Source organism: Myotis brandtii, unplaced genomic scaffold (genome assembly GCF_000412655.1).
Source record: "Myotis brandtii unplaced genomic scaffold, ASM41265v1 scaffold384, whole genome shotgun sequence".
Lineage (NCBI taxonomy): Eukaryota > Metazoa > Chordata > Mammalia > Chiroptera > Vespertilionidae > Myotis > Myotis brandtii.
In genome coordinates, this window is record NW_005364745.1 from 2309672 (window position 1) to 2334568 (window position 24897).

General features: G+C 45.0%; 1 protein-coding gene across 1 annotated transcript in view; it reads right to left on the reverse strand.

Annotated features, from left to right (window-relative positions):
- The window catches only part of SLC1A3 (solute carrier family 1 (glial high affinity glutamate transporter), member 3), a 75706-nt gene that overhangs the window by 40323 nt on the left and 10486 nt on the right, over nt 1-24897 (reverse strand). Inside the window, exon 3 of the mRNA XM_005872585.2 lies at nt 12250-12387. Coding sequence (XP_005872647.1) covers nt 12250-12387 — 138 coding nt within the window. The remainder of the gene's footprint in view (nt 1-12249; nt 12388-24897) is intronic.

The window sequence follows — 24897 nt, forward strand, 5'->3', positions numbered from 1 at the left end:
TAGAACCCCATAGACTGCTGGTGGGAATGTAAATATTGCAGCCACTTTGGAAAATAGTCTGGCAGTTCTTCAAAGATTAAGCAGAGTTACTATAGGATGCAGCAATTCCACTCCAAAGTATATACCCAAGAGCAATAAAAACATATGTGCATGAATGTTCATAGCAGCATTACTCATAATAGCCAAAAGGAAAAAAGTGAACAACCCAAATGCCCACTAACTGATGGATGGATAAATAAAATATGGTATGTCCATACAGTGGAATACAATCGACCATAAAAAGGAATGAAACGCGAATACATGCGACCGCATGGATGATCCTTGAAAACATTATGCTAAGTGAAAGAAGCCATCACAAAGAACCGTATACTGGTATTGTATGATTCTCTTTATATGAAGTGTCTTAAACAGACAGATCTAAAGAGAAAGAAAATAGATTGGTGTTTGCCTAGTGCTGGGGGAATGAGATTCTTAGGGACTGATAACTAAGATGTTTGGGTTTCTTTTTAGGGTAATAAAAATGTTCTAAAATTGATTGTGGTGATAGATGCACAACTTTGAATACACTAAAAGTCACTGAATTATACACTTAATATGTGTAAATTGTATGCATGCGAATTATTTCTCAATAAAGCTATTAAAAAATAAGTGCAATCTTGAAATAAGATAAATCTGTCTTTATTAACCAATTCAGAGAAATAACAAGGGAATTTGTATAAACAAAACGAGTCTCTCTGTTGTGAAATAGATCTCTATCATTCTAAGGAACAAAGGAGCTTAGTGGTGAATGGCAAACGTTAGTAACATGAGTACATCCGCAGAAGTGGGAAGTCCGATGCGCGTGGCCGTGCCTTTGCCTCTCACAGAAGGAACACTGTGCTTATGTGATGTGAACAGCACTTTCCAGGCACTTGGCCTCGCTTGGTGGTGCTCAGATGTTTATTTAATGGGAAATTACACAGTGACTTCAAGCCATGTTCCCAAGGAACATCTGTGCTCTGGAAGCTCAACCCAAATGTTTTCTGCTAAAACAAACATTGACACTAGGTGTCCAATTCAGAGGGAAATTATGACTAGATTAAAGTCAATAGAATGAATTCTCTCAATTTAAAGATTTTCCACTATAAAAACATTTTAATCGATTCTTGCTTTCTCTTCACCTGAGTGACAGCAGAATAAGGGGTTGAAAACTATGAAATATTATACCTAAATGATAGTAGAAAAATTGAAATTGTCACTCATGCTTAGATGTAACAGCATATACTGTTCATGAAATGTGCTTATAGTCCATATCCTCTCATAGTAAATGTGTTCCTATGTCACATAGAATCCAATATGCAAACATCTTTATGTACCTATAAGAATGTTATGAATTTTTAGTTTTATTCCTAAACATGTTTAAGAACTACTACATGAATGTCCGGCTCTAAGATTACCCTTGGAATCTTACCAAAGGAATGCTTTCAGATACGTCACGAAGCATGGATCCCAAGATTCCATTTTTTCAGTACTTAGTGTGTGTAGGTTAGGTATGCTGATATTAAGAATTTTTTGTACATATTACAATTTGGGGAAATTTTGCAATATACATCCAGGAAGATGGCTTTAAAAATAATAAAACTTGAGCTCTTAGCACAAACACCTCTGAGGACAATGCATTCAAATTACCGCTTAAATAGAAATAATCTAGTTGAGAAACCTTATAAAACACAGAAACAAATCCTGGAAAAGTTGTAAATTAAAACAGAATTACCAACATTAGAGGCACAATCAGATTACTTCTTAGGTTTGGGGGGGACTCTGGAGAAAAGAACAAACATGCAAAGCTATGTGTGTACATACACACTCATGTTGTGCCATAATGAAAAACTGTCCCAGAGTTTCATAGCCTAAGCATTTTATCGCATTATTTCCTATAAAGGCCCAGCATGCTCTGGCTGCAGGGGAGCTTGGGCACGTAATATAAAGTGCTGGTAGAGAAGCTTGTGTCATGAGTAGAAGGAAAGTAAAGAACTTGGTTGGCAACACTTTCCTCAAGTGACTGACAGCTGTTGGGACGTGTGTGTGTGTGTGTGTGTGTGTGTGTGTGTGTGTGTGTACAAACATAAAGTATATTAAAATAATTTAAAATATTACACCTGGCTTATGTTTCCTTGCTTTTAGAAATGTAATGAAATATCTGGTATTTGCTTCAAAATAATCCAGTGGTTGGATGGACTGTATGTGGGGGAGGGGGCCCAGGCATATTACAGATAAAACAGGATTGTGTGTGTGTGTGTGTGTGTGTGTGTGTGTGTGTGTGTATACACATCTATATATACAGTTTTTCCCCCCACCAGTACTGACAAGTCCTGCTAATATGGATGTCATTTTAACAGGCTGGAGGCCGTGAATCATCCTGCTCTTCTTATAGAATCCTCCGAAAAGATGAGCCAGCAGCTCCTTCTGACTGTTTCACTTGCCCCAGAATCAGAGCTCAGGTACTAACTAGCCAATCTGAATCCAATGGCCTGGGAGAGGAACCCTCCTTGGTAATTTAGGGGAAGTTTCTTCCCTCTGAAGAAAACTCGGATGGAAATTCAAGCACTTGTTTAAAAAATTAAATAAATACAATGGTGGCCACACCTCTTTCCTTCATGAGGAAGTCCAGGAAACGAACACCTGAACGCAGGTCATACTGGCTCGCAGCCTGGGGACCTGAGACTATTGCAAAGATCTTCTCCAGGAAGAAGCTAACAAGAAGTTTATCTGCCTGGAGAAATGAATTTGCAGAAACGTATGTAAGACTTGGGAACCTAGAGTCTATCCAGACTCAACACTGGCTGGGTCATTTCGGCAGATCAATCCTCCAGCAGAGAATTCCACCACCAAAACCTTCTTGATGCTTATCATGAAATGCCCACTACATATGGAACACAGGGAAGACAGGGCAGGCACTGTGTCCCGGAAACATATAATGCACGGCATCGTCCCAGAAAGCCTTGTCTGGCTTAGAAGACCTCCTCTGACCATCCCCCCACCCCCCTCCCCGTGCCTATCTCTCTGTCTTTCTGCTGGTAGAAACACCAGCATCTTTTCACTTGACTTTATGAGACACAGAGAAGCCTTTTATAATGGAATACAGGTTCCCAATAATTTCCAGGATAAGCAGTTCACCTAGCAGAAGTCCATTTAAATCTGAGCCAACAGACTGGCATGTGTGTGTAGTCTGTGGTTTGCTCTGTGTTTTTCTATATTATTTCATTTATACAAGTGGTAAGCATTCACTTTATTTAAGTGATTTTAAATAAAACCGTATGGAATACATAATGAAGCTACTCCTTTGGGAGCATGTGTTAGTAGGGGCCAGGGGAAAGCCAGGGAAGGCTTCCTGGAAGAGAGGGTATCTGAATGAATAAGGACCTGAACCTTCCAAAGAACAATTCTAGAAAAACTGGAAAATGCTGATTCTCAACCCCGGGTGCACAGTACAGTCACCCGGAGAACTGTAAAGAAACATCGATTCCCAAGCCGCATTTCAGACCAATTAATTGAAGAATTCTGGGGTGGGGTGGGGTGGGAGGTGGAGTCTGGGGGCTACATCCCATGTAGTGTAACTAAACGGAATCGGACGGTACAAATTCTCATGTGGATGCCAGAAGTGAGAGGCGCACCAGCGGGTGGCTCATGCAGAAGCATCCGCCTCCCCCCACCCCCCGCCACACACCTCTTCTAGCCCTAAGCCCAGATCTCCAGTGAGTTCCTCAGGCAACGCGCTCTCCTGGAAACCATTCTATGTCCACAGAAGGAGAGCATCCCTTCCATCACTTCCCGCAGACCTGCGGTTCCAACAGTGGTTTGAGGGAAATGATCAAATTGCTAAAATCTTATCTGTCTTAGAGAATAATTCCTTTTTAAAGAAAACCTTCAATTTTTCTTTTTACATTTTTAAAAAGAAACTTTGAGAAATTTCTTTCAAACCAGAACCAATCAAAACCACAGGCAAACTTGAAGCCGCTGAACGTCACAGATAAGAAATCCCGGCTCACACAGGCCCACGCTCTCTGGAAAGTCTCATCTCACACAGAGCCTTGAGCCTGGGGCTTCTGATCTTTCAAATCAAGACCAATTCCATTTTTACCACAATTATTTTTTCCATCAACATTCATTTCTGAGGGATTAGGTGACCATAGGCTGAATCCTCTGAGCCAGTGGTTTGTGGCAGTTAATGCAACAGCCGACCCAACCCCAGCTGGGATTCCCAGAGGGTTGGGTCCAGGTCACTGTCCCTACTCAGTCATGTGACCTCTGGGCACTGGGTTCAATTCTGGGAACGAAGGGGTGCAGGGGAGGGCAACCAGGGTGGTGAAGGGCCTGGAAGACCTGGGAACATGAGAAGAACTGGGACACCTCAGCTGTGCTCAGGTGTGTGCCCCCAAAACCATCCAAAGAACCTCATTGTTTATTGCTCCCGAGGGGGAATCAGGACCAATGGTGGGCCTTATAGGACGCAGACTCCAGCTCAGGAGCCTGGGCCACCTGAGGATGGAATGTTCAGGAGGCAGCTGACGGCCACCTTCCAGGCTGGAGAGGGGATTCCCACGCTGGGTGCCAGGTTACCTCCATTTGCCCTCCTGCTCACACAGCCTCAGGGCCCCGGCTCGCCCCCTGGAAGCTGAGTGGCTCCTGTCTGAAAGGGAAAGTTTCTGACTCCTCATCTGTGAGGCCACATCCCCTGAGGTGACTTTGCTGGGAAGCTCTCAGGGAACCCCAGCTCTTATTGCGTTTGATGGTGAAAGAGTCCGGTGTGAGAAAAACAAGGCAGCACCCAAAAAACCAAAACCAACCAAACACACCAAAGCTTTTTGTCTGCTAACAGCGTTGTTTCCTGACTAGGGAGCCGGAACACTGGAGGGTCAGGAAGAGGGATGGTGGCATTGCCTCTTCCCTACTTGGTTCCCCGACTGGGCCTGCGCTGCCTCGGTCACATGACCCTGTGCTATAGAATCACAAGTCCATCTCCCAACCGCGAGTTCAACTTCTGGAGGTCAGGGACCTCGCCTTCTTCATTTTGGTACCCTGAGTCCTACAAAAGTGGCTGGTTTATAAAACAACTCAGCAAATGCTTGTTGAATGAGACCGTCTGCAATGGAAAGGTAGACATTTTCTGGGACAGCTAGACTTCAATGGCTTTGTCTACACCTCACCAAAGCCCAAATCCACTAAAAAAAAAAACCAACCACACTGAATCACCCAGATTTCCTTTCTATATGGTATAAAAAGGCCAGGCGACCTCTTTACCCCTCAGATGGGTCTTCCCATTTTACCCCACAACCTCCCTCTCCGATGGCCATTACTGGGCCCCCTCTCCCGTGTTCCTGATCAGCCCGAGAGAGAAAAGAAAGCGGACCAGCCTGGGGGCTGAGCTGCTTCCTGGCTGTGTCCAGGCGCCATGACAAGCGCTGACACGCTGAGAGACTGGGCTTGTCGAAAGCTTTGGTGAGCCGGAGGGCTCTGCGCCCAGCCTGGAGGCAGCGCGTGGAATTCGCCGCCTGCCGCGTGGATTCTGGGGGCCACACAGGGAGCTGGAGTTTCTCAGGAGAGACTGGGGCGTTGTGTAACCAGTGATAGTATTCAGGGCGAGGCAGCTGTGACGAGGGAATCACACCCCAGGCTGCAGGGCAGAAACCAATCCCCTCCAGTGGGGAGGAAGGAATTCTCTGGCTCCCGTGTTGTTACTGGCCGAGCTTCATGGTTTCTTCAATTTCCCTTTCATAGGAAAGTGATGGCTGCAGGGATCACAGGCCAATGACGTGTGGAATCTGGAGGCTCAGTCACACGCCCCTGAAGTGAGCTCTCTTCTTGCTCTAGCATTTTCATTTAGACGATGCGGACCGCAGGACGGCTCCTACTGCAGGACTCTTACTGCCCATAGCTACCGCCACCGGAGCAGATGCTATGTGCCCGGTGTAAGTCCTCACATCCTCACAACCCCATGACATAGGCCAGTGATGGCGAACCTATGACGCGCGTGTCAGAGGTGACACGCGAACTCAATTTTTGGTTGATTTTTCTTTGTTAAATGGCATTTAAATATATAAAATAAATATCAAAAATATAAATCTTTGTTTTATATCTTTGGTTGCAAATATCAAAAAATTTCTATATGTGACACGGCACCAGAGTTAAGTTAGGGTTTTTCAAAATGCTGGCATGCTGAGCTCACTGACATAGACAGTTTTCGCCTTCATTTTACAGAGAATGAAAGGGAGGCTCAAAGAACCTACTCCTGCGCAAGAGAGATAACCCTCCCCCACCCCCTAATGTATGTGTGGGGAGAGGGAATAAACCGACCATTCCTTTCCTTGCACATAAGCGCTGGAGTATTTCAAACAGGCCTCCGCCATCAGCAGAGTCATGGCGATGAGTAGTTTATTAAATGTTTCTTCATTTTGGCAAGGCCTTAACAAACCCTCCACATGTGCACCAATTAAGAACTGTCCAGCTCATTTTTTGCCCTCTCGTGTTCAATGAAATGACTCTCTTATTGCAAATGGTGTTTGTGTGAAGCCAAGGGCCATCCTTTGAGGCGCCTTTATTATCTCTAGTTTTATTTTCTCGGGGAAGAGAGCCCTGGGCCGGCGATTGCGGCTCGCTGGCTTCCATCACGGTGAAGCCCCACGTTACAGACTCGGAAGGAAGCTGCTAAGGAGTATGTGCCCATCCCAGAGCCTGTCACTGGAGGAGGGATTACAGGCAGGCAGGTGTTCCGTTTTGTTTGATTTTTTAAAAAATTTGCTTGTTTCATTTTGGATGCGAAAAAGAACTGTTGGAGTTTCCCAAGGACAGATGGGTTCTAAAGAGCTCTTGTCCTTGGAAATGCTTAGGCAGAAGCCGGACAGTGACTTGGAAGGGATGACTGGGCTGCATCAGTTTCCCAAAATGGAGTGAATACAACGGCATTTATTGATTCTGGTTGGTGCAGAAACCCCTCCTTAATTTAAAACCACACAGTGAGAAAGTCACTCTTAATTCTCATTCGCTCCTTTGGGTTACAGGTAAAACAGCGTCTTAATTTGGTGCTCATGTGTATTTCACTCCTCATTCACATTCGCAATTTCGCCCTCAGGTCTTGGGCCCTGTGAATCTTTGGCAGCCAACAGCGTCATCTACACTCCCGTTATACTGTAAGCCAGCGGTTCTCAACCTGTGGGTCGAGACCCCTTTGGCAGTCGAACGACCCTTTCACAGGGGTCGCCTAAGACCATCCTGCATATCAGATATTTACATGACGATTCATAACAGTAGCAACATTACAGTTATGAAGTAGCAACGAAAATAATTTTATGGTTGGGTCACAACGTGAGGAACTGTATTTAAAGGGCCAGAAGGTTGAGAACCACGTGTGGTCTATTATCTCCTCCATCAGACGAGCAACAGGAGCGTCCCTCTTCCACAATGATTTGAGGCATTAGAAGAAAAGTATGCTGATTTAAAGAACATTTTCAGTCAATGATGGAGATTGCCATGACTTGAAAAATCAGATTTGAGGTCAATTTCTTAAAATCAATCAAATTGTCTCTTTCTTGATGGGAGTACAGAGGCCCAGCCTCCCTCCCTCCCTGATAGTTGAAAATGGAATTTACCTAAGTTGTGTGATTTAAGCGGGGCAGGGAAACTCTCCCTCCCCGCCCAGCACACGTCATGCTGGGTCCTAGCCCTTTGTACTCATGTGCCCTCTGTGCCTAGCTCAGTGCCCGATGTAGTAAGAGCTCAGAAAGTAGCTGTTAATGAATGAGTGAATGTTCAAAGGTCAACTTCCTGCATTTCATAACCCTACTTCCGGCGTGCCTTCCACAGGCCCCAGACATCGCTGCTGCTTTTACTGGTGCTGTGGACAGCCCCCCAGCAACCTTTTACTGACAATTTGCCCAACTCCACAGTGATTGCTTGTCAAATGGGATGATCCCCCCTCCCAGGAAACGGGTGACACGAAAGATTTCCTTTTAGGTAAGTGACTGAGGAGGAAAGGGCACTTAGAACGAGAACGGAAGAGAGCACTCGTTTTCCGAAAAGATTCGGGAGTAAAGAGGAGGCGATAGTTCCGTCTACATAGCACAACCTGAAAAGGAATTTAATTATTATCTAGTGAATTCAATCAGATGAAGCCAGCCAAACCAACTCATATTTCTGGCATGAAATTATCTAGTTTGGCTGTCCATCCCAACCAAATCAACAGAAACCGGTGCCAAACTCCTGTTTTATTGTGGTGTATTGGCACAGACATACTCTTCTTGTTAAAAAAATAAATTAAATAAAAAAGGTACTTGAGTACAGATCCAGCAGCTTCTGGAACGCTAACACACACCAACGATGTTGGGAAGGACTGGACTCTCAACTTCAGGAGGAAGAGAACATGACTTGCAGGTGCTTTCGGGCCACAACTCAAACATGAGGCTTCAAGGACAAAAACCCACCCAGTTTCCCCAGAGTCGAAATGCGACGTAAGTACAGTCCAATGTGCAGCATCTTCTCCAACGAAACACCTGATCCCAGAGATGCAAGAAGGGCCTCATGCATCGCAATCTCTGCCTGCACAGACCCTGGCACGTTGGACCTTACGAGCACTAAGCCTGTCAAGCCCTTCCCTCTTGGGAAGTACTTTCCATGAAAGGGTGACCTCTGAGTCCTTATTCTTGGGTTCCTGTCAGGAGCCGAAAAGACCAGCACAGCGAGGACACAAGGCGGCGAACCCCAGAGGATGGAGCGGGGGGATTTCCCAACGGCCGTCTGTTCTGTGGTCAGTGAACGTGGTGTTGAGTAGCTGATTTCATGTTAGTTAAGCTTTGACATGGAACTGTCAACAGTGGAATAAGGTGACCTGTGAGACTCAGTACGAGACCCAGTGTGACCCCATGGATGCACGAGCTAATCAGTGCATCTCTGCTTTATCTCAGACCCCCAAGCCCCAAGGGTTACACTGGGTCTGCAGGCGAACCGTTGCCTGGCAGTGTTTTGTTCTGTTAGTTGTATGAACACATAAAACTCTAGAGCAGCGGTTCTCAACCTGTGGGTCGCGACCCCTTTGGCGGTCGAACGACCCTTTCACAGGGGTCGCCTTAGACCATCCTGCATATCAGATATTTACATTATGATGCATAACAGTAGCAACATTACAGTTATGAAGTAGCAACGAAAATAATTTTATGGTTGGATCACCACATGAGGAGCTGTATTTAAAGGGCCAGAAGGTTGAGAACCACTGCTCTAGAGGTTCTTAGAACATTCAGGATTTTGGGGATCCTTTTGAAAACCTAGAAGATCGGGCCCTGTTGACACCTGGAAACGATCGGCTGGAGCTGGTAATTTTCAGGTCCCAATAGTCTCCTGGCCTCCCTCTGCCTATACTGCTCTGCAAGCCGGGCCACTTCCCACTTATCATCGCACTGGTCCATGGCACTTCTCCTGTCGAACAGAAACATTTCTCTGAATCCATGACCCCAGCAGAGTAGGAAACCGAACAGTGGCCGGAAATGGCAGTTTCATCAGTGGAGGTCACCGGCTTGGCCACTGGAGGCATTGGAGCCTGCTTTTCCCATTTAAAAGAGTGGACCCTGACTGTGTTCCCTCCTCAGAAACACGTTCCCTAGTGACATCGCCCAACACACCCGGGGACCCTCCAGGGGGTGTGTAAATTGCAGCAATACCTCCTCCCTCTCCTTCTCGCCGGGTCATACGCCACTTTGGGGTAGAATCATTGCGCTTAAAACTGAAGGAAACTCTCATCGAATCAATCAGGCATTCCAATGAATCCTAAGTATCTAAGTTACTGTGTTGCTTGGAAATGACTTCTTTGAGACTGACACCTTAAAAGGATCTTTGGCAAACTAAATAATTATGGCCCTTGTCTTCACACAGGCCTGGAAAGAGAGCTGCCACTTCTTTCTTAATGGCCCCAAGTGACAGCATCCCCAACGTGCCATTAGGTTACTTTTTTTGTTTTAATAAAATTTATTAGATCATAATGTTGTCTGAATTTACCACCTTTGTCAAAAACGCCAACTCAAAGCTTCCGATGTAGTCTATAATTCCTCAATCAAAGTCAGCAACTTATGGACAGCTTCAGCACCTATAGTCGACCTTTCACTAGCCAGGCAAACTTCCCAAAATAATCTTAGTGAATGAGTCGTCTTCTCAAATTCTCTTGCTTTTCTTTGTCCCATTTGAATAACCTCCTCTGGAAAATGAGCAAACCTTGCTGCATTAAAGCTGTAGCTTTTAGGACAAGCCCCCTTAATGAATTTATAAAGGAAGGTAACATCCCAGGTGACTGGGATCTATTACATTTTAAAAGTTCATTTCATATGGGTTGTTTGCAGCTTAGCATGCCTGTCTCTTTAACAACAGCATTATACAGATTGATGAATTCACTGAGGTTTACCCACAAATTCCCCTTTAACCATGCAAAAGGGATTGCATCATAATATTTTTTCCCAGCACAATTACTCAATGAAGTCTCTTATTCCTTCCATAGATTTGACGTGTTAAGTATTAGAAAATACCAGGAAATGCCATTTCAAGTTAACCATCAACTAGGATTGCTACTAAGGGGAAGTAGCATTTTCTCAAATGCTTCCTAGTGAGGGCTTTCCCCTTATAGAGGGTAACATGGGGTGTTTAGCACAATTACCAGAAAGCAAAAACCTCGAAACACTGATCCCACCCTCGAAGAGAGAGGATAAAGGAATCAGGACACCTCCGTTTGTGCCCAGGTAAACGTCAGGTACTCAATTCAGGTGCCAGCCAGTGGGATGGGGAGGAGGGACTCCCCACTCCAGAAAATACGATGGCAGAGGTGGGTTCTGTCCACTCATCGCTGCAAAGAACTTGTTTCCCAGGTAACAGCGGCACGTGGATAACAAAGTGAGGTTGTGCCCTCCTGTCAGCACCGATCGAGCCTCTGTGATAAGGCTGCAATGACTACCCCTGGTCAGCAGTGGGCCAGGCCAGTTTCAAAAACAAGCCTCCCAAGTCATCCTATCCTATCCGCATGATCGTTTTATGGGCCATTCTCCCTCCAATGGGAGCTCCCTGTGCGTGCAACCACTTGTTGAAATACCTGGGCAAGTGGGAGCCAGCATTGATCTGCCAGGCGTTGAGGAGGAATCTGACATAGTTTCTGTCCACGTAATGGCCAGCCCACCCAGGCATGAAGTGGCTGGACTTGTGCTCCAGGACCTTTGAGCTGTCCTGTGAAGTTCCCATGACACAGATAGCTTGCGAGGAGACTGTAAATGCCCTTGAGAACTCCCTGGGAGGGGAGAGATGCATAGGGCGAGCTCACCTAGGTGGAGTGACTTGCCTAAGAGGGGACCGTGAGCCAAGGGTGGAAGCGAGAACAGGGTGAGTGATACCCGAGCTCTGGGCTTTAGCTCCCCGCCCAGAAACCATCCTGCTGGGCAGGGTCTATGGACACTCCGCCTTAAGTCAGAGATGGGCGGTGGGGAAAGAGAAGAGGGGGCAGAAAGGCACAGCGACGCTTCCCTTGGCTCCGTTTGCGCTCAGCAACCACAGACACACACGAGGCTAACCATTCCCACGCAGGAGTACATGGCTGTCTCGCTGTCATGGGAAGAGGATGCTACCCTGTAGAGTTGCCCTCGCTGGAAATCCAAGTGTCAGCTGACAAAATACCAGGATGGGGACCACTCTCTCATCCCCCACCCCCTTCTCCACAAGCTAAACAGTGACATGACAGGGAGGGGACAACCGGAGAAGGCAGTGGAACCGTGTGGGTTCACCAGGGAAAGGCAGCGCTGGTGGGAGTGCGTGGTGAGCATTACCTCTTGACCGGGCTCCCCAGAAGGCTCCCGCTCACGTCCCGGTGGCTCTGAGAACAAGCATCCTGCATCAATAGCTAACAGGCTGTCCAACCAGATGCTCTCTGGGTGGGATGAGAGGGTGAGAAAACAGACCTGTTGTACGTACGTTCCTGTCAGAGGGGGCTGCTGGTGCCGTGTTTGTCTAGCAGGGCCCCTCCTTCGTGGCGAGGCGGACCAGATTACGCGTCTGTGTCAGTGTTTCCTCTTGTGATCGGTAGAATACAAGGTGCTATCAGTCATGCATTACCAAAGCGCCTTTCCATCATTTTGAAGGAATTTTTTTGTTTTGTTTTTTCCCCTAGAACAGAGCATGCATCCAGCAGAAACCCAAAGAGCGTGTTTTCCTAAGCAACCCTGGGGCGCGCTTTTCACAGCCCCGCCTCGGTACCTGTGACGAGACTGGAGATGATCAGCGGCAGCACCAGCATCTGCAGCATCCGCATGAGCAGCTCCCCGGGGAAGGAGAAGTACTTGACCTCCCGGTAGGTCATCCTGTACGGCCGGAGTGTGAATCCAAGGATTGTCCCTAAGGCGGGGGGAGAAGAGAAGAAGAAGAAAAACGGAGTCTTTTTGAAACTGAAGTAACAGTCCTAGAAAACGGAATAAGGATTTGTCTGGTGATCACGCCTGTCGGACAAGAGTAACTTTATTTAAGCAACAAATATTTGTGCTCTTCTGAGAGCAAGGGCTGTGCCCAGCTTTTCGGTCGGTCTGGGAGGGGATGGCTGAATCCAGGGCTTCAGGTAGAAGTTATGGAAAAGTTCTTTGTCTGACTTAAATGCGGTGGAATCAACTTGGACATGGCTCAGTACAGAGGTACAAAGATGGGGGCATAACTAGGAGACAAATGATGTATCCCCGAACAAGGCAATATAATGAAGTCCCTTCGTACAGCAGATGTTTAGAACGGCTAGCATAACGGCCTATAGCGGGTGGTATACTTTTATTTTTTCCAAAAGAAACCAAACACCTCCTCCCGTTCACGCTGCTAACCCATTTGCATCATTCCTGTCCCCACACACCACTCTTTCTACATGGTCTTGGCATCGCCTGGGCAACCGTATTGTACAGACTTGTTAGCTGCTGGCAAGAGAAGACGGCAAAGTGAGCGGAGACTTTTTTCTCAACCATTTTCCCCTTAAACTTAGAGGAAATTAAGGGAAGGAGACGGCAATTTTCTCCTTAATTTTCCTTCCTCTCCTGAAACTTTAAAACATATGTTTAAAATAACTTTATGTGTAAATCCAATTGCCCATGCTACCTTTTGAAATATTTGGAAATTAACAAAGGTATTGAATAAATTTTACTACTTCTCCCTTCCCCTAATTCACGTTCTTTGCCCAAAAAATTTAGTTACTCCATTATTGTAAATTTTTTTCTTTTGCCCAGCTATTACTAAAATGTGTCTTATAGAGATGTAGCTATTCATGTAAGCTACTGGTTAGGGGGTTGAGAGAGAATACGGGGTAGACACAAGCTTTTCCAAAGGATGCAAGCAGTCTTTCCGGGAAGCTGCACCATCCTAATTTCTTATGATATGGGGCACAAAGTTCATTTCAAGTGTCACTGCAACTCCAATTTCAACTCTTGGGTCTCAGCAGCCACGAAGCATCTATTTTTTGATGACATACTCTGATACTCCAACTAAGAGTCTGTATCTATGTGACTAAAAAAAATCATCTGTTTCACTCAGTTTTCTGGGTCCTCGGGAAAACATCTATTGCTTTTTTTCTAATGTAACAGTAATATATTCGAGAGAGAAACGTTGATTTGGAAAATGAAGAAAAGTGTCAGCAAAAGTCTGCCCATATTGGTTCTACCACTTAAATAGCAAATAGCTCATGCTTTACTGAGCTCTTAGTATACGCCGGCCTTGTGGGCTGTGCTTTACCTGTGTTAGAAAATGTAGTTCTCACAAAACCCCCAGGAGGTAGGTGCCGCTTAACCACTAAATCACTGATGGAGAAATCTAATCACAGGGAACTTAAAACTTGTCCAATTCCAACAGCTACTCAATCTCAAAGTCAAGTAGCTACTCAAGTGGCAGAGCTGGGAGTGAAGCCCAGGCAGTTTGGGCTCAGATCTCACATCCTTTTTAATTTTCTGTGTGTGTGTGTGTGTGTGTGTGTGTGTGTGTGTGTGTGTGTTTACACACACTTGAGAGAGAGAGAGGAAGGGAGAGGGATAGAGCGAGAGAAACATTGATGAGAGAGAAACATCATCGATTGGCTGCCTCCTGCACACTCCCTGCTGGGGATCAAGCCCACAAACCCAGGCACGTGCTGTGACCTCTTGGTTCCTAGGTCGACGCTCAACCACTGAGCCACGCCGGCCGAGCAGATCTCACACCTCACATACTTCCTGCCTCTCCACTTAGGGGAAAGACAACCACTGTTAGTGCTTCCTTGAGCTTCTTTCCAGAAGAATTAAATAAATGGAAAGCAAGCAGGAGATATTTTTCCAGATATGGTCACGATAAACTTCAATTTTAGGTCTCATGATATCAAATCCAATGATTGTGTTAAAACTTTCTTAATACTTCCTTTGAATGAGAAGGCTTTATTTTCTATACCTCAGGAGCTGAGAGTATTATCATAAAAAATTGTTAAAACAAGCAAAAATTATAAATGTGATGAGTAAATGGTATGTATTTTTTGTTTTTCCTTTGAATTTACTTAATATCTAAAGATGTTGATCCTTTCTCCTAATTGTATTTTCTCCAAGTGTTTTCTAAATCCTACTAGTTTAAGAGTTTATATATGTATATATGTATTTGGTATAGATTCTTTACATAATCAAGATAATTACCCTTTGCCTATAAAATATTTGCTAAAATTATTTTTCTAATTTGCTTGCCATATATTATTACTTTAAAATATACAGGTGTTTTGCACTTTATAAAATAATGTCTGTGTACCTTTTTTATTAGGTGATTTCTTCAAGAGTTATAAACTTTCACTTCCCTTCCTCTCCTAATTTTAATACATCTTTAATTCAGTTTTGCTTCTTTGTTTGATTGCTTGCTTTGTTTTAAGATATTGAACTTTTCATCTTCCTGAATTTGGTTTGGGGTAAGGCATTGACTTCGGAGTTTCAGTACAAGACTCTGGTTAGACCTGGGTCTTTCCTGCTTATTCATACCAAGACTTTATCTCCTAATAAGAAAGTAAACCAATAAAGATTTATACTTTTTACTTTACTTCTAGTCACATGTAATTTCACTGGAATTCTGTTTGCTGGCCTTTATTTAAATGCATTAAAACTTTTGTCATTCAATTATAACAAAAAGTATATACACAGTAAACACAGGAAACTCACTTTGGTCATTTGGAATTTGAACATATCAAGCTAATAGAATTCTTCTATATCCTCCAAGTAACTATTTAAGACCAGGTTTGGGTTTACAAGGACATCTCTAAGCTGGCTGTTACTAGAAATGTCTCTATCATCTACAACAGTATTTCCAAGGGTCAGTAGGACCCACGCTAGTCCAGAAAATCTATTTAAGTTATAAGTTAGAAAAAATGGGTAGAATAGCTGCTCTACAAATGACACAGATTCTAGGAGGAAGGGACAAGTCAGTGTAGATGGAGGAAGAGATTATTCTTTCTAAACACTAGGGGCACTTGATCCCAACCCCCAAGGTCCAATCTTTGCCAACACGGACTCTACTCCCCTCTCTACAACCACACCAGCGGGCACGCTTCCCGCCTCTTTCTCTCCTGGGTGCTCCAAGTACCTTCTCTCCTCCTCCTCCATCAAACCCCACATTTACTCAGTGCAACTGGTTTTCGTCTAGGTGTTAGGAGGCAAAGCCAGCCAGCTCAGTGAATGGATTCTGGGCACCGCGTGAATGATAAAGTCTCTTAACTCCCCAGTCTGCCAAATAAATATCTAACAGACAACAGCAAGACAGTCAAGGAGCCAACATCTCAAGAGCTGGTGAGATTTTTTTCTTCTGTCTTCTTCCAGTCAACAAGCCGGTTCGCTTGGAAGTACAGTCCTTACATCAACAACTCTAGTCTGTCTCAGTTTCTTTACATTCTCCAATGCAAGAACCGCATTTTCTAAAAGCTCCTATTTATAGTAGGGACACCAGAGGAGATATCACTTATTTATAAGGGCTAGTTTTAAGTGAAATGCTTTGAAAACAGGAGTTGTTTAGACTAGTAAATATTGTTAATACTTTAAATCCGTTTTGTTCCTGACCACGCTTTGATCTGTTTACTATCTCTGGGTTTTCCAAGCGAGCCAGGTCTACTCTTGGGGAAGAGATCATGTTGCAGAAGGGGAAGATTTATTGAGCCCTTACTACGTGTTAATGGTGGCAGGATCCTCATCGCAGCTGTATGAAGTAGATATTATCATGTCTATTTTCAAGATGAATACACTAATTCATCTTACTAAAGGTTACAGAGCTAGAAAGTGAGGGATTCTAAACAAACTACCTTTAATGCCTCTTCAACACAAACACATCCTTGCAGCCTGAGTCTAGCTCCTGGGTGTTCAGCATCGAAGTGAAGGATTCTAAACAAAGCCTTCTACTACCTTTAATGCCTCTTCAACACAAACACAGCCTTGCAGCCTGAGTCTAGCTCCTGGGTGTTCAGCATCTCTAGCCTCTAAACTGTGGGAACATTGGAATGATAATCTTGGATCTGCTAGGTCTCCTGGGGGCACCCAGCACATCTTGAAACCCATTACAGGTCCTACACATGAGGACCTCAACATATGGCTATTTGTACCATGTCACTGTTTAAAAGGGCTACACTAAATCCCCTTCTGTGGCATGAATTAACTTGTATGAAATTTATTAATGAAAATAGCCTTTTCCCTCCACAGCACACATTTAAATTCTTGGAAAGCATCAGCAGCAAAGGTGAAAAGGACATTACATAAAAACCTGCTTCAGGTTCCCGTGGGTAATGACAACAGCTAACAGTCCTCAGCACGTGCAAGACGCCAGGTCCTCACAAGGACACTGCCTCACAGATCAGTGGAGGCCGGGACGACTAGTAGATGAAGGACCAGAGTCACTGAGAAGCCAGGTAAACTGCCGGAACCTCCCAGAGGGCACAGGTTGGAGCCGTGGTCCATGCAGAGAGGGGTCAGCCTGCTTCCCCAAGGCCAGGTGAGTGCCCAGGGAATCTTCACACCCACTTACCCCACTCCAGGCCCCAGACTCCTACTCACTATGGTCATGCTACTAACTTAAAGGGCCCAAGTGAGTACACGATATAATGACTGGCTTTTTGTTCTATTTTGAATTAGGTTAACTCATTGTAGAGCTTAAGCTGGGAAAAGCTTTTGTTGATCTTACTTAATGAAGTCAACACCTAGCATTTTTCAATTCAAACAAAATACCAATTTCAAACAAGATACCTTTTTCTTGCCTGGCTGGCGTGGCTCAGTGGTTGAGCATTGACCTATGAATCAGGAGGTCACGGTTCAATTCCTGGTTAGGGCACATGCCCATGTTGTGGGCTCGTTCCCCAGTGTGGGGCGCGCAGGAGGCAGCCGATCAATGATTCTCTCTCATCATTGATGTTTCTATCTCTCTCTCCCTCCCCCTACCTCTCTGAAATCAATAAAAATACACATTTTTTTAAAAACCTTTTTCTTCGGCTTTCTGCTCCCACCACAGCATGAGGGTGAAGTCGGTGTGATGAGGTTGGCTGGCTAGCAGCATCCAATCAAGAGGAAATGCTCTGAATGCGAATCTGCTTTTTTGGGTGAGCACTTCAGGTTTCTGATCACATTCTACCCCAGCAACAAAAAGCTCCCCCTGAAACACGTTCTCACAGCCTGATGCTCAGGCTTCTCAGAGTCCCCCCTCCACCTTCATATCAATTCCAGGGGCAGGGCGGGAGGCCTGCTTTCGGGGGAAAGCAGCTCATGGCCTCTGCAGAGCGGAGCCCCATTAGCGGGCACTTAGGTGCAGCACATTGATTGAAGTTCCCAGAGCCAATAAAGCCCTTTGCGGCCACCCGACCTTTAGTGCAAAAGAACGGATGCTTATTATTGATTACTCTGCAGAAATAACAGTAATAATCAGAACGACTTCCCAACAGGATTGGTGAGAGCTGAAGCAAACTCTGCTAAGTTTCCACTTTGGTGTCATTATGCAATACACAGATGTCACAGGCAATGTCCAGACTGCTCACTCTCAGTCAACAGTCTTCTCTCATTCCTGTTTTCACATTTTAACAAGATTTCTAGAATCTAGGAAATAACTGGGCCGCTTAAGGTGATCAAAACGAACTCTGCTGGTTGAATGCTACGAAAAAAGATGCCTTTTTATTTAAGTACTTTCTCTCTCCTACTGTGGAAAGCTCAAGAAGAGAGTCCATCAGGGGTTTCCTGTTTCCCCTGGGGAGTCTACACAACAGGCACTTCTTTGGGAGATTAAATGTCACTCTGCTCTCTAAATAAGTCACAATGTGCACACTGGAGCCCCAGAGAGAGGACATGGTGGGTCTGAAAGCCACACACACAAGTTAAAAGCCAAAGACCTATTTTAAGAATTTGATCCATATTTAATCTGAAAAGCAAAAACAAACAAACAAAAAAATACACTGAAAATATTAGAAAGCCAGAAAATATTTAAGAGTTAAAAAATGAGGGCAGTTTGAAGTAAAATTTGGAGCAAATCACCCAGTTTATCTTTTGGTAAACGCTGGAGTTTAGTGAAATATTAGTAAAGTTTCTACCTCATCTCCAAACTGGGTCATGAACAGATTGGCAGACCAGTGCCTTCTAGAGTAATTATTCAGAATGCAAAATTCTCCAGAAAACGAGAGGGTGCCCCCGGACTGCTCAGATGCCAGCAGAGAATCTAAAAGTAAGGTGGCATTGATCTTGGGAGGCCTCACGCTCCGAGGCTGGCCATAAGAAAACCACCAAACGCCCCCCTGAGATGGGCCCACTTGCTCTGCCAGCCTTACACTGCCCACCAGTCAACGGGCATCTAAACTCTGACTCAGCAAAACTTGGCCTATTGATCTTTAGCCAGAAAGGGGCCATGCTGTCCACTAGTATGCAAGACCGCTCAAGGAAATAAAAGCATCAAACATTTTTGTTGATAGTGGATCACTGGTTTCACATGACAAAATACTACTATTTCTCAGGTAGGAATTTTTTCCCCATTTTTGTAACAACAAAACAAACCTAGCACTACTCTGTCTCAAGATTACAACTATCATAAAATGCAATGTATTAGACACGCTGTCTGATGTAGCAAAATCGCCAGAGTGACACCCATCACCTTTGCCATATTCTCTTGGTTAGAAGCAAGGTCACAGGTCCCACTTACTCTGACAGGTGAGCTGCATGGGGTGGTTAGGGGTCTGTGTAACCTGCAAAATCTCTACGCCTATTCACCAAGCTACTTCTCCTGTGATGTAGACAAACTCGTAGAGAAGATGCTTTCAAGGTGTTTGTGAATGAGTGATGTTGGGATTTTAGCTCCAGCCCTGCCTTTACCTCTCATGTGATCTTCTGTATGCCTCAGATCCCCTCCTCCCCAATGTATAAACAAAGAAGGGTTTAAACATCACCCTCTTTTTAGCCTGGACTACTGTGGTACCTTCTAACTGGTTTTCCTGCTTCCACTTTGGATCCCCACAGTCTATTCCCAGCATAACACCCAGAGGGACCCTTTAAGACCTCTTCTCTGCTCCCTCCACTGGCTCCCCATCCCCTGGGAGTGAAAGCCTAGGCCATGCAATGTCTGCACCTGGCCTGCCTCCCTAGCCCCACTATGCTCAGATCTCATCTCCTTCTCCCTTCACCTCTGTTTCAACATCTGCCTCCTTGTTCACACGATCCCACTTTATGGCCTTTGTACTAGCTCTTCTCTAAGCCTAGAACTCTTCCCAGATAGTCACAAGCTTTACTTGCTTTAAGATTTAGTTCCAATGTCATCTTTCTTCATAAGGTCTGCCCTGAACTGTCTTTTCCCTTATCTTGCTTTATTTCTTTCAGTCGTTGTTATCACCTTCCAAAACACAATATAATTTTCTAACGCTTTATTTCTTTCAGTTGTTATCACCTTCCAAAACACAATATAATTTTCTAATTTATCATGCTTATTGTTTATTATTATCTGTCGGCTGAAATATAAGCTCCATGAGAACAGAGATTTTCTTTGTTTATTATTTTTCAGTTTTGTTCACTGTATAGTAAGCCCTCACAACAGTTCCTGGCACGGTAGGTGCTCAATTTTTTGTTGAATGAATGAACACTCAGGATGATTATTGCTGTTCAGATGACCAGTATTCATGAGTGCCTGGCCCCCAGCTGGTGCTGAACAGTGTCCCGGATGGAGGAATCATTGTGTTACACAGTAAGGCTTATTCCCCACTGCCCTCCGTGAGCATAACAGTCTACTCGCAGGAACAACCCTCTTCCAAACTGTCATTCCTCTCTCATGATCTGTGAAACTGGTTCTTGACTGAACTATGACGACTCATGCTTCTATTTCTAGATTCACAAACGAGGAGTGATAGATCCTGGTCTCTCAATCTCTCACAGGCAGTATTTGTTTGTTTGTTTTGAAAATGAAGGCCAGCAGGTGTGAAAGATCATGGACTGAGAGTCACAGAGGAGGTTTCTGGACCTGATACTGACAGTATTATGCCAGTAAATACTTAAGTGATTTAACCTTCATATCCAACCTACAGGATTTAATATCATCCTCTTGCAGATGAGGAGACTGGGGCTTAGGAAGAATAAGCCATTTGTTCAAGGTTACGTGGCCACTGAGTGATGCTGGCAGAATGAGGGCTCAAACCTTGATCTGCCTGTTTCCACAGCCCAATATCTTCAAATCACATAATCTTCGGGAGCCTCTTTTTTTTTTTAATCTGAAAAATCAGAAGGATCGATAGGAATAGGCAGTATCTAAGATCTTCTTGAAATTTATATTCTCAGCTAAATATTCTGAGTTTAAAGGAACAAAAGAACCATGTATACCAAAAAAAGCATTATAAAGCTTAGCTGCATTATATGAGTTCATCTTGTTTCTTCTAATGAATTCTACAGTCCTGGATAATGTACATGAAAACATGTAAGTCCAAAAAATGCTATGTCAATTTTGTCATTACAGTAATTATGACAGGTATGCAATAAATCATTATTTGAGGGATTGAATAAAAGTGTCTGTTTCAGAACTCTGCTAGATTGTAGCCCACTTTGGAGACAGCATAAGCCTGTCTCCTATCAGCCCGATGAAGCCGGTGGACATGAAGCTCCATTGGATTGTTTTCGCAAAGAGGCCAAGGGCATCGTAACGAATTTACCTGCAAAAGGAGTCTGCTGGCCCCTGGTCTTTTGTTTCAGCCCAAACTCCCAGGCATTTCCTGAGAAGCCACTGTTTGAGGTAACATTTCAACCAACCCCCCACCAACATGCAGTTCCCACACCCTTCAGAGATTTGGCCCTGGCGTGGCTCGTTCTTTTGTCCTCTGGTGTTTCCTGTGGCTGGTGGTGGGAAATACCTATGACAGCCTGTCCCATTCGTGGTCCCCTGAGGAACCGGCCCCGAGACTGATGGCCAAGGGCGCAGGTGCAGGCTCAAGTCCACACGGGCGACCTGAGAGACAAGTGCACCCGAGGGTCCCTGGAGTCGGAAAGGCCTGGTGCTGTCTTTCTAATATGGCACTAACATAGGCTATGCAGAATGGAAATTTGATTTACTAATAACCCTACTTGTCTTTAAAGGTCCAAGGCATTGTCATTTAAAAATATCTTCTAGCCCGGCCAGTGTGGCTCAGTGGTTGAGCATCAACCTATGAACCAGGAGGTCATGGTTCAATTCCCAGTCAGGGCACATGACTGGGTTGCAGCTCGATCCCCAGTGAGGGGCGTGCAGGAGACAGCCGATCAATGATTCTCTCTCATTCTCTCTCTCATTTTCTCTCTCTCTCTCTCTCTCTCTCTCTCTTCCTCTGTGTAATCAATAAAAATAAATATATTTTTAAAATATTCTATTTGAGAAATAATAATCATCAGAAATAAAATCCTTGGAACCCATTATCTTACTTTCTGGTCAAAAATATTGTTCCGAAGGGTAGAAACTGGAAATGGGAGATATGTAAAGTTTCCAAGTTGCCCTGTACCTTCAGCTCGTGTGCCGTGGGCTTGCCAGCCCGCACATGGCAAAGCACGCTCATCCGTACCTCTGCAGCGGCAACCGTGGGCCAAACTGCTTTCTAAATCCCATCATCTGGGGGAGTAAATTGCAACCTCCATGGGGTATAAATTAGCAGTATTTATCAAAACCCCCAATGTGTATGCCCTCAGTCTCAGCAATGGTCCCCTGAGGAACCGGCCCCGAGACTGATGGCCAAGGGGGCGCAGGTGCAGGCTCAAGTCCACACGGGCGACCTGAGAGACAAGTGCACCTGAGGGTCCCTGGAGTCGGAAAGGCCTGGTGCTGTCTTCCTAACATGGCATTAACATAGGTTATGCAGAATGGAAATTTAATTTACTAATAACCCTACATGTCTTTAAAGGCCCAAGCCATTGTCATTTAAAAATATCTTCTAGCTCGGCCAGCGTGGCTCAGTGGCTGAGTGTCAACCTGTGAACCAGGAGGTCATGGTTCAATTCCCAGTCAGGGCACATGACTGGGTTGCAGCTCGATCCCCAGTGTGGGGCGTGTAGGAGACAGCCAATCAATGATTCTCTCATCATTGATATTTCTCTCTCTCCCTCTCCATTCCTCTCTGAAATCAATAAGAATATTGTAATCAATAAAAATAAATATATTTTTAAAATATTCTATTTGAGAAATAATAATCATCAGAAATAAAATCCTTGGAACCCATTATCTTACTTTCTGGTCAAAAATATTGTTCCGAAGGGTAGAAACTGGAAATGGGAGATATGTAAAGTTTCCAAGTTGCCCTGTACCTTCAGCTCGTGTGCCGTGGGCTTGCCAGCCCGCACATGGCAAAGCACGCTCATCCGTACCTCTGCAGCGGCAACCGTGGGCCAAACTGCTTTCTAAATCCCATCATCTGGGGGAGTAAATTGCAACCTCCATGGGGTATAAATTAGCAGTATTTATCAAAACCCCCAATGTGTATGCCCTCAGTCTCAGCAATTTCATTTCTAGGGATGTGGCTCACAGACACCTGGGTGAGATTACTATGATACAAAATTGTTCACTACACCATTCAAAAGATCATATCTAGAGGCTGGAACCAACCTAAGCGTCCATCCACTGGGAACTGCTTAAACAACATGGTGCACCCCTACAATGCAGCCCCAGGGCAGAACAGGAGGCGTTTTCTGTGTTAACAAGGAATAAGAGCCAAGAAACAGCACAAAGTGAAAAAAGCAGGTGTGAAGTGGGCTGTGTACACCATGCTACCATTTGTATACAAAAGGCAAAAAAAAAAAGTGTGCGTTTTTATGCTCATAAAAGAACGCTAAAGGCACAGAAGAAACTGATAAGAGGCTTCACTGAACACCTGGGGACATGGGTGGTGGAATACTCCCACTCTTTCATTCAATACCGTTTTGCACCTTTTGATTTGGGGCAGTATACATGTATGCATTTCACAGGTAACATAACAAAAGCAATAAGCAGAAAGAAATGGCCCACAATTTTTAAAAAAAATCTGACTGAAGTGTCTCCTACATCTTCTCTGTTAGATGCTTTGATCGTCCTAAAGCGTCGCTTTGGGTCTGGGTTGGCTGCTCCTCAATGCTGCTTGAATTTGCTTCCACAGGGAGTGTACTTAATTGGGGCCACGCCGAGGAAAGCCACTGGTGCTCAGATCTGTGGTGTGTGGATCACTTTCTGACCAAACAGCTTCTTTTTCTGGAGACCAGGAAGTGACTGTAAAAAAAAAACTTTGAACTCAATCGTTATAGATAGGCTCATGGGCTGTTAGCCGTTGGAGTTGCAAGGGTACCAGGGCTGAAATCTCACGTGGCAAGCCACGCGGCAGAGGTGACACGCTGGCTCATCATCCATCATGTTGTGCAAAGCACCGCAGCGCCAGAACTTACAAAGCCCCGGGAAGTTTATTGACTCTCAGCTTTGTTTACACGACTACTTCATTTGCCTTAAAAAAGCAAATCTCAGAGCACAAAAATAAATAAATCGATACAGACAGCTTGGGCCAGAAGCAGAATCTTAAAGGACTCGCCATTTCCTTCTTGATGCCTTCACCTTACACTCGGCGACAAGCGGAAGACACCGGCAAGCACATATATATATATCCCTGGGGTTTTGCCTTCCTCGCTTTAAAGATGGAATTTCAAGAGATGCTAAAAGCAGGGGCCATCTTTTTGGGGTGAGAAGGGCAGCAACTGTCCATCGCTACTCTCATTAGGGATAAATGAGCTTCATCTTACAAGATTCCGAACACAAAGTCTCTCACTAACAGCCCACTGCCTTCCCCCTGGGAGGCAGCAGGCTGCGGCCTGGCATCATCGCTGGAGAACCGGAGAAGTCTCTTCGGGGACAGGAAGAATGGAGTTGACCTCTCTGGAGACAGAAACTCAGCCTTGAAATTCAAAACTCAAGTGTGCCTTTCAGCTCGCGGCTCCTCAATTTACCTACGAATCTTTGATATGATGCCCAGTGAGAAAAAGGAGTGCCCGTCCCCACCTTATCTTAATCCATCCAGGGTGCGCCCTCCTTTATCTAGTTCTGGCGCTTTGTTCTTCTTCTCCGTTTGGTCTCAAAGCCACTGGAGTGCACCTCTTGATGGGGCATCGTGGTGGGAAGAGTCTTGGTCTCCCTAGGACAGTGGTCGGCAAACCGCGGCTCTCGAGCCACATGCGGCTCTTTGGCCCCTTGAGTGTGGCTCTTCCACAAAATACCACGTGCGGGCGCGCACGTACAGTGCGAAGTTGACTTCGTGGCCCATGCGCAGAAGTCAGTTTTCGGCCTGGGCGAGTCTATTTTGAAGAAGTGGCATTAGAAGAAGTGGGGGATGTCGGTCGGTCTGGCGACAGGGCACAGGCGGGCCGCGGGATATGCAGCGCGGAGGAGGGACATTGTTTTGAGGTACGTTTG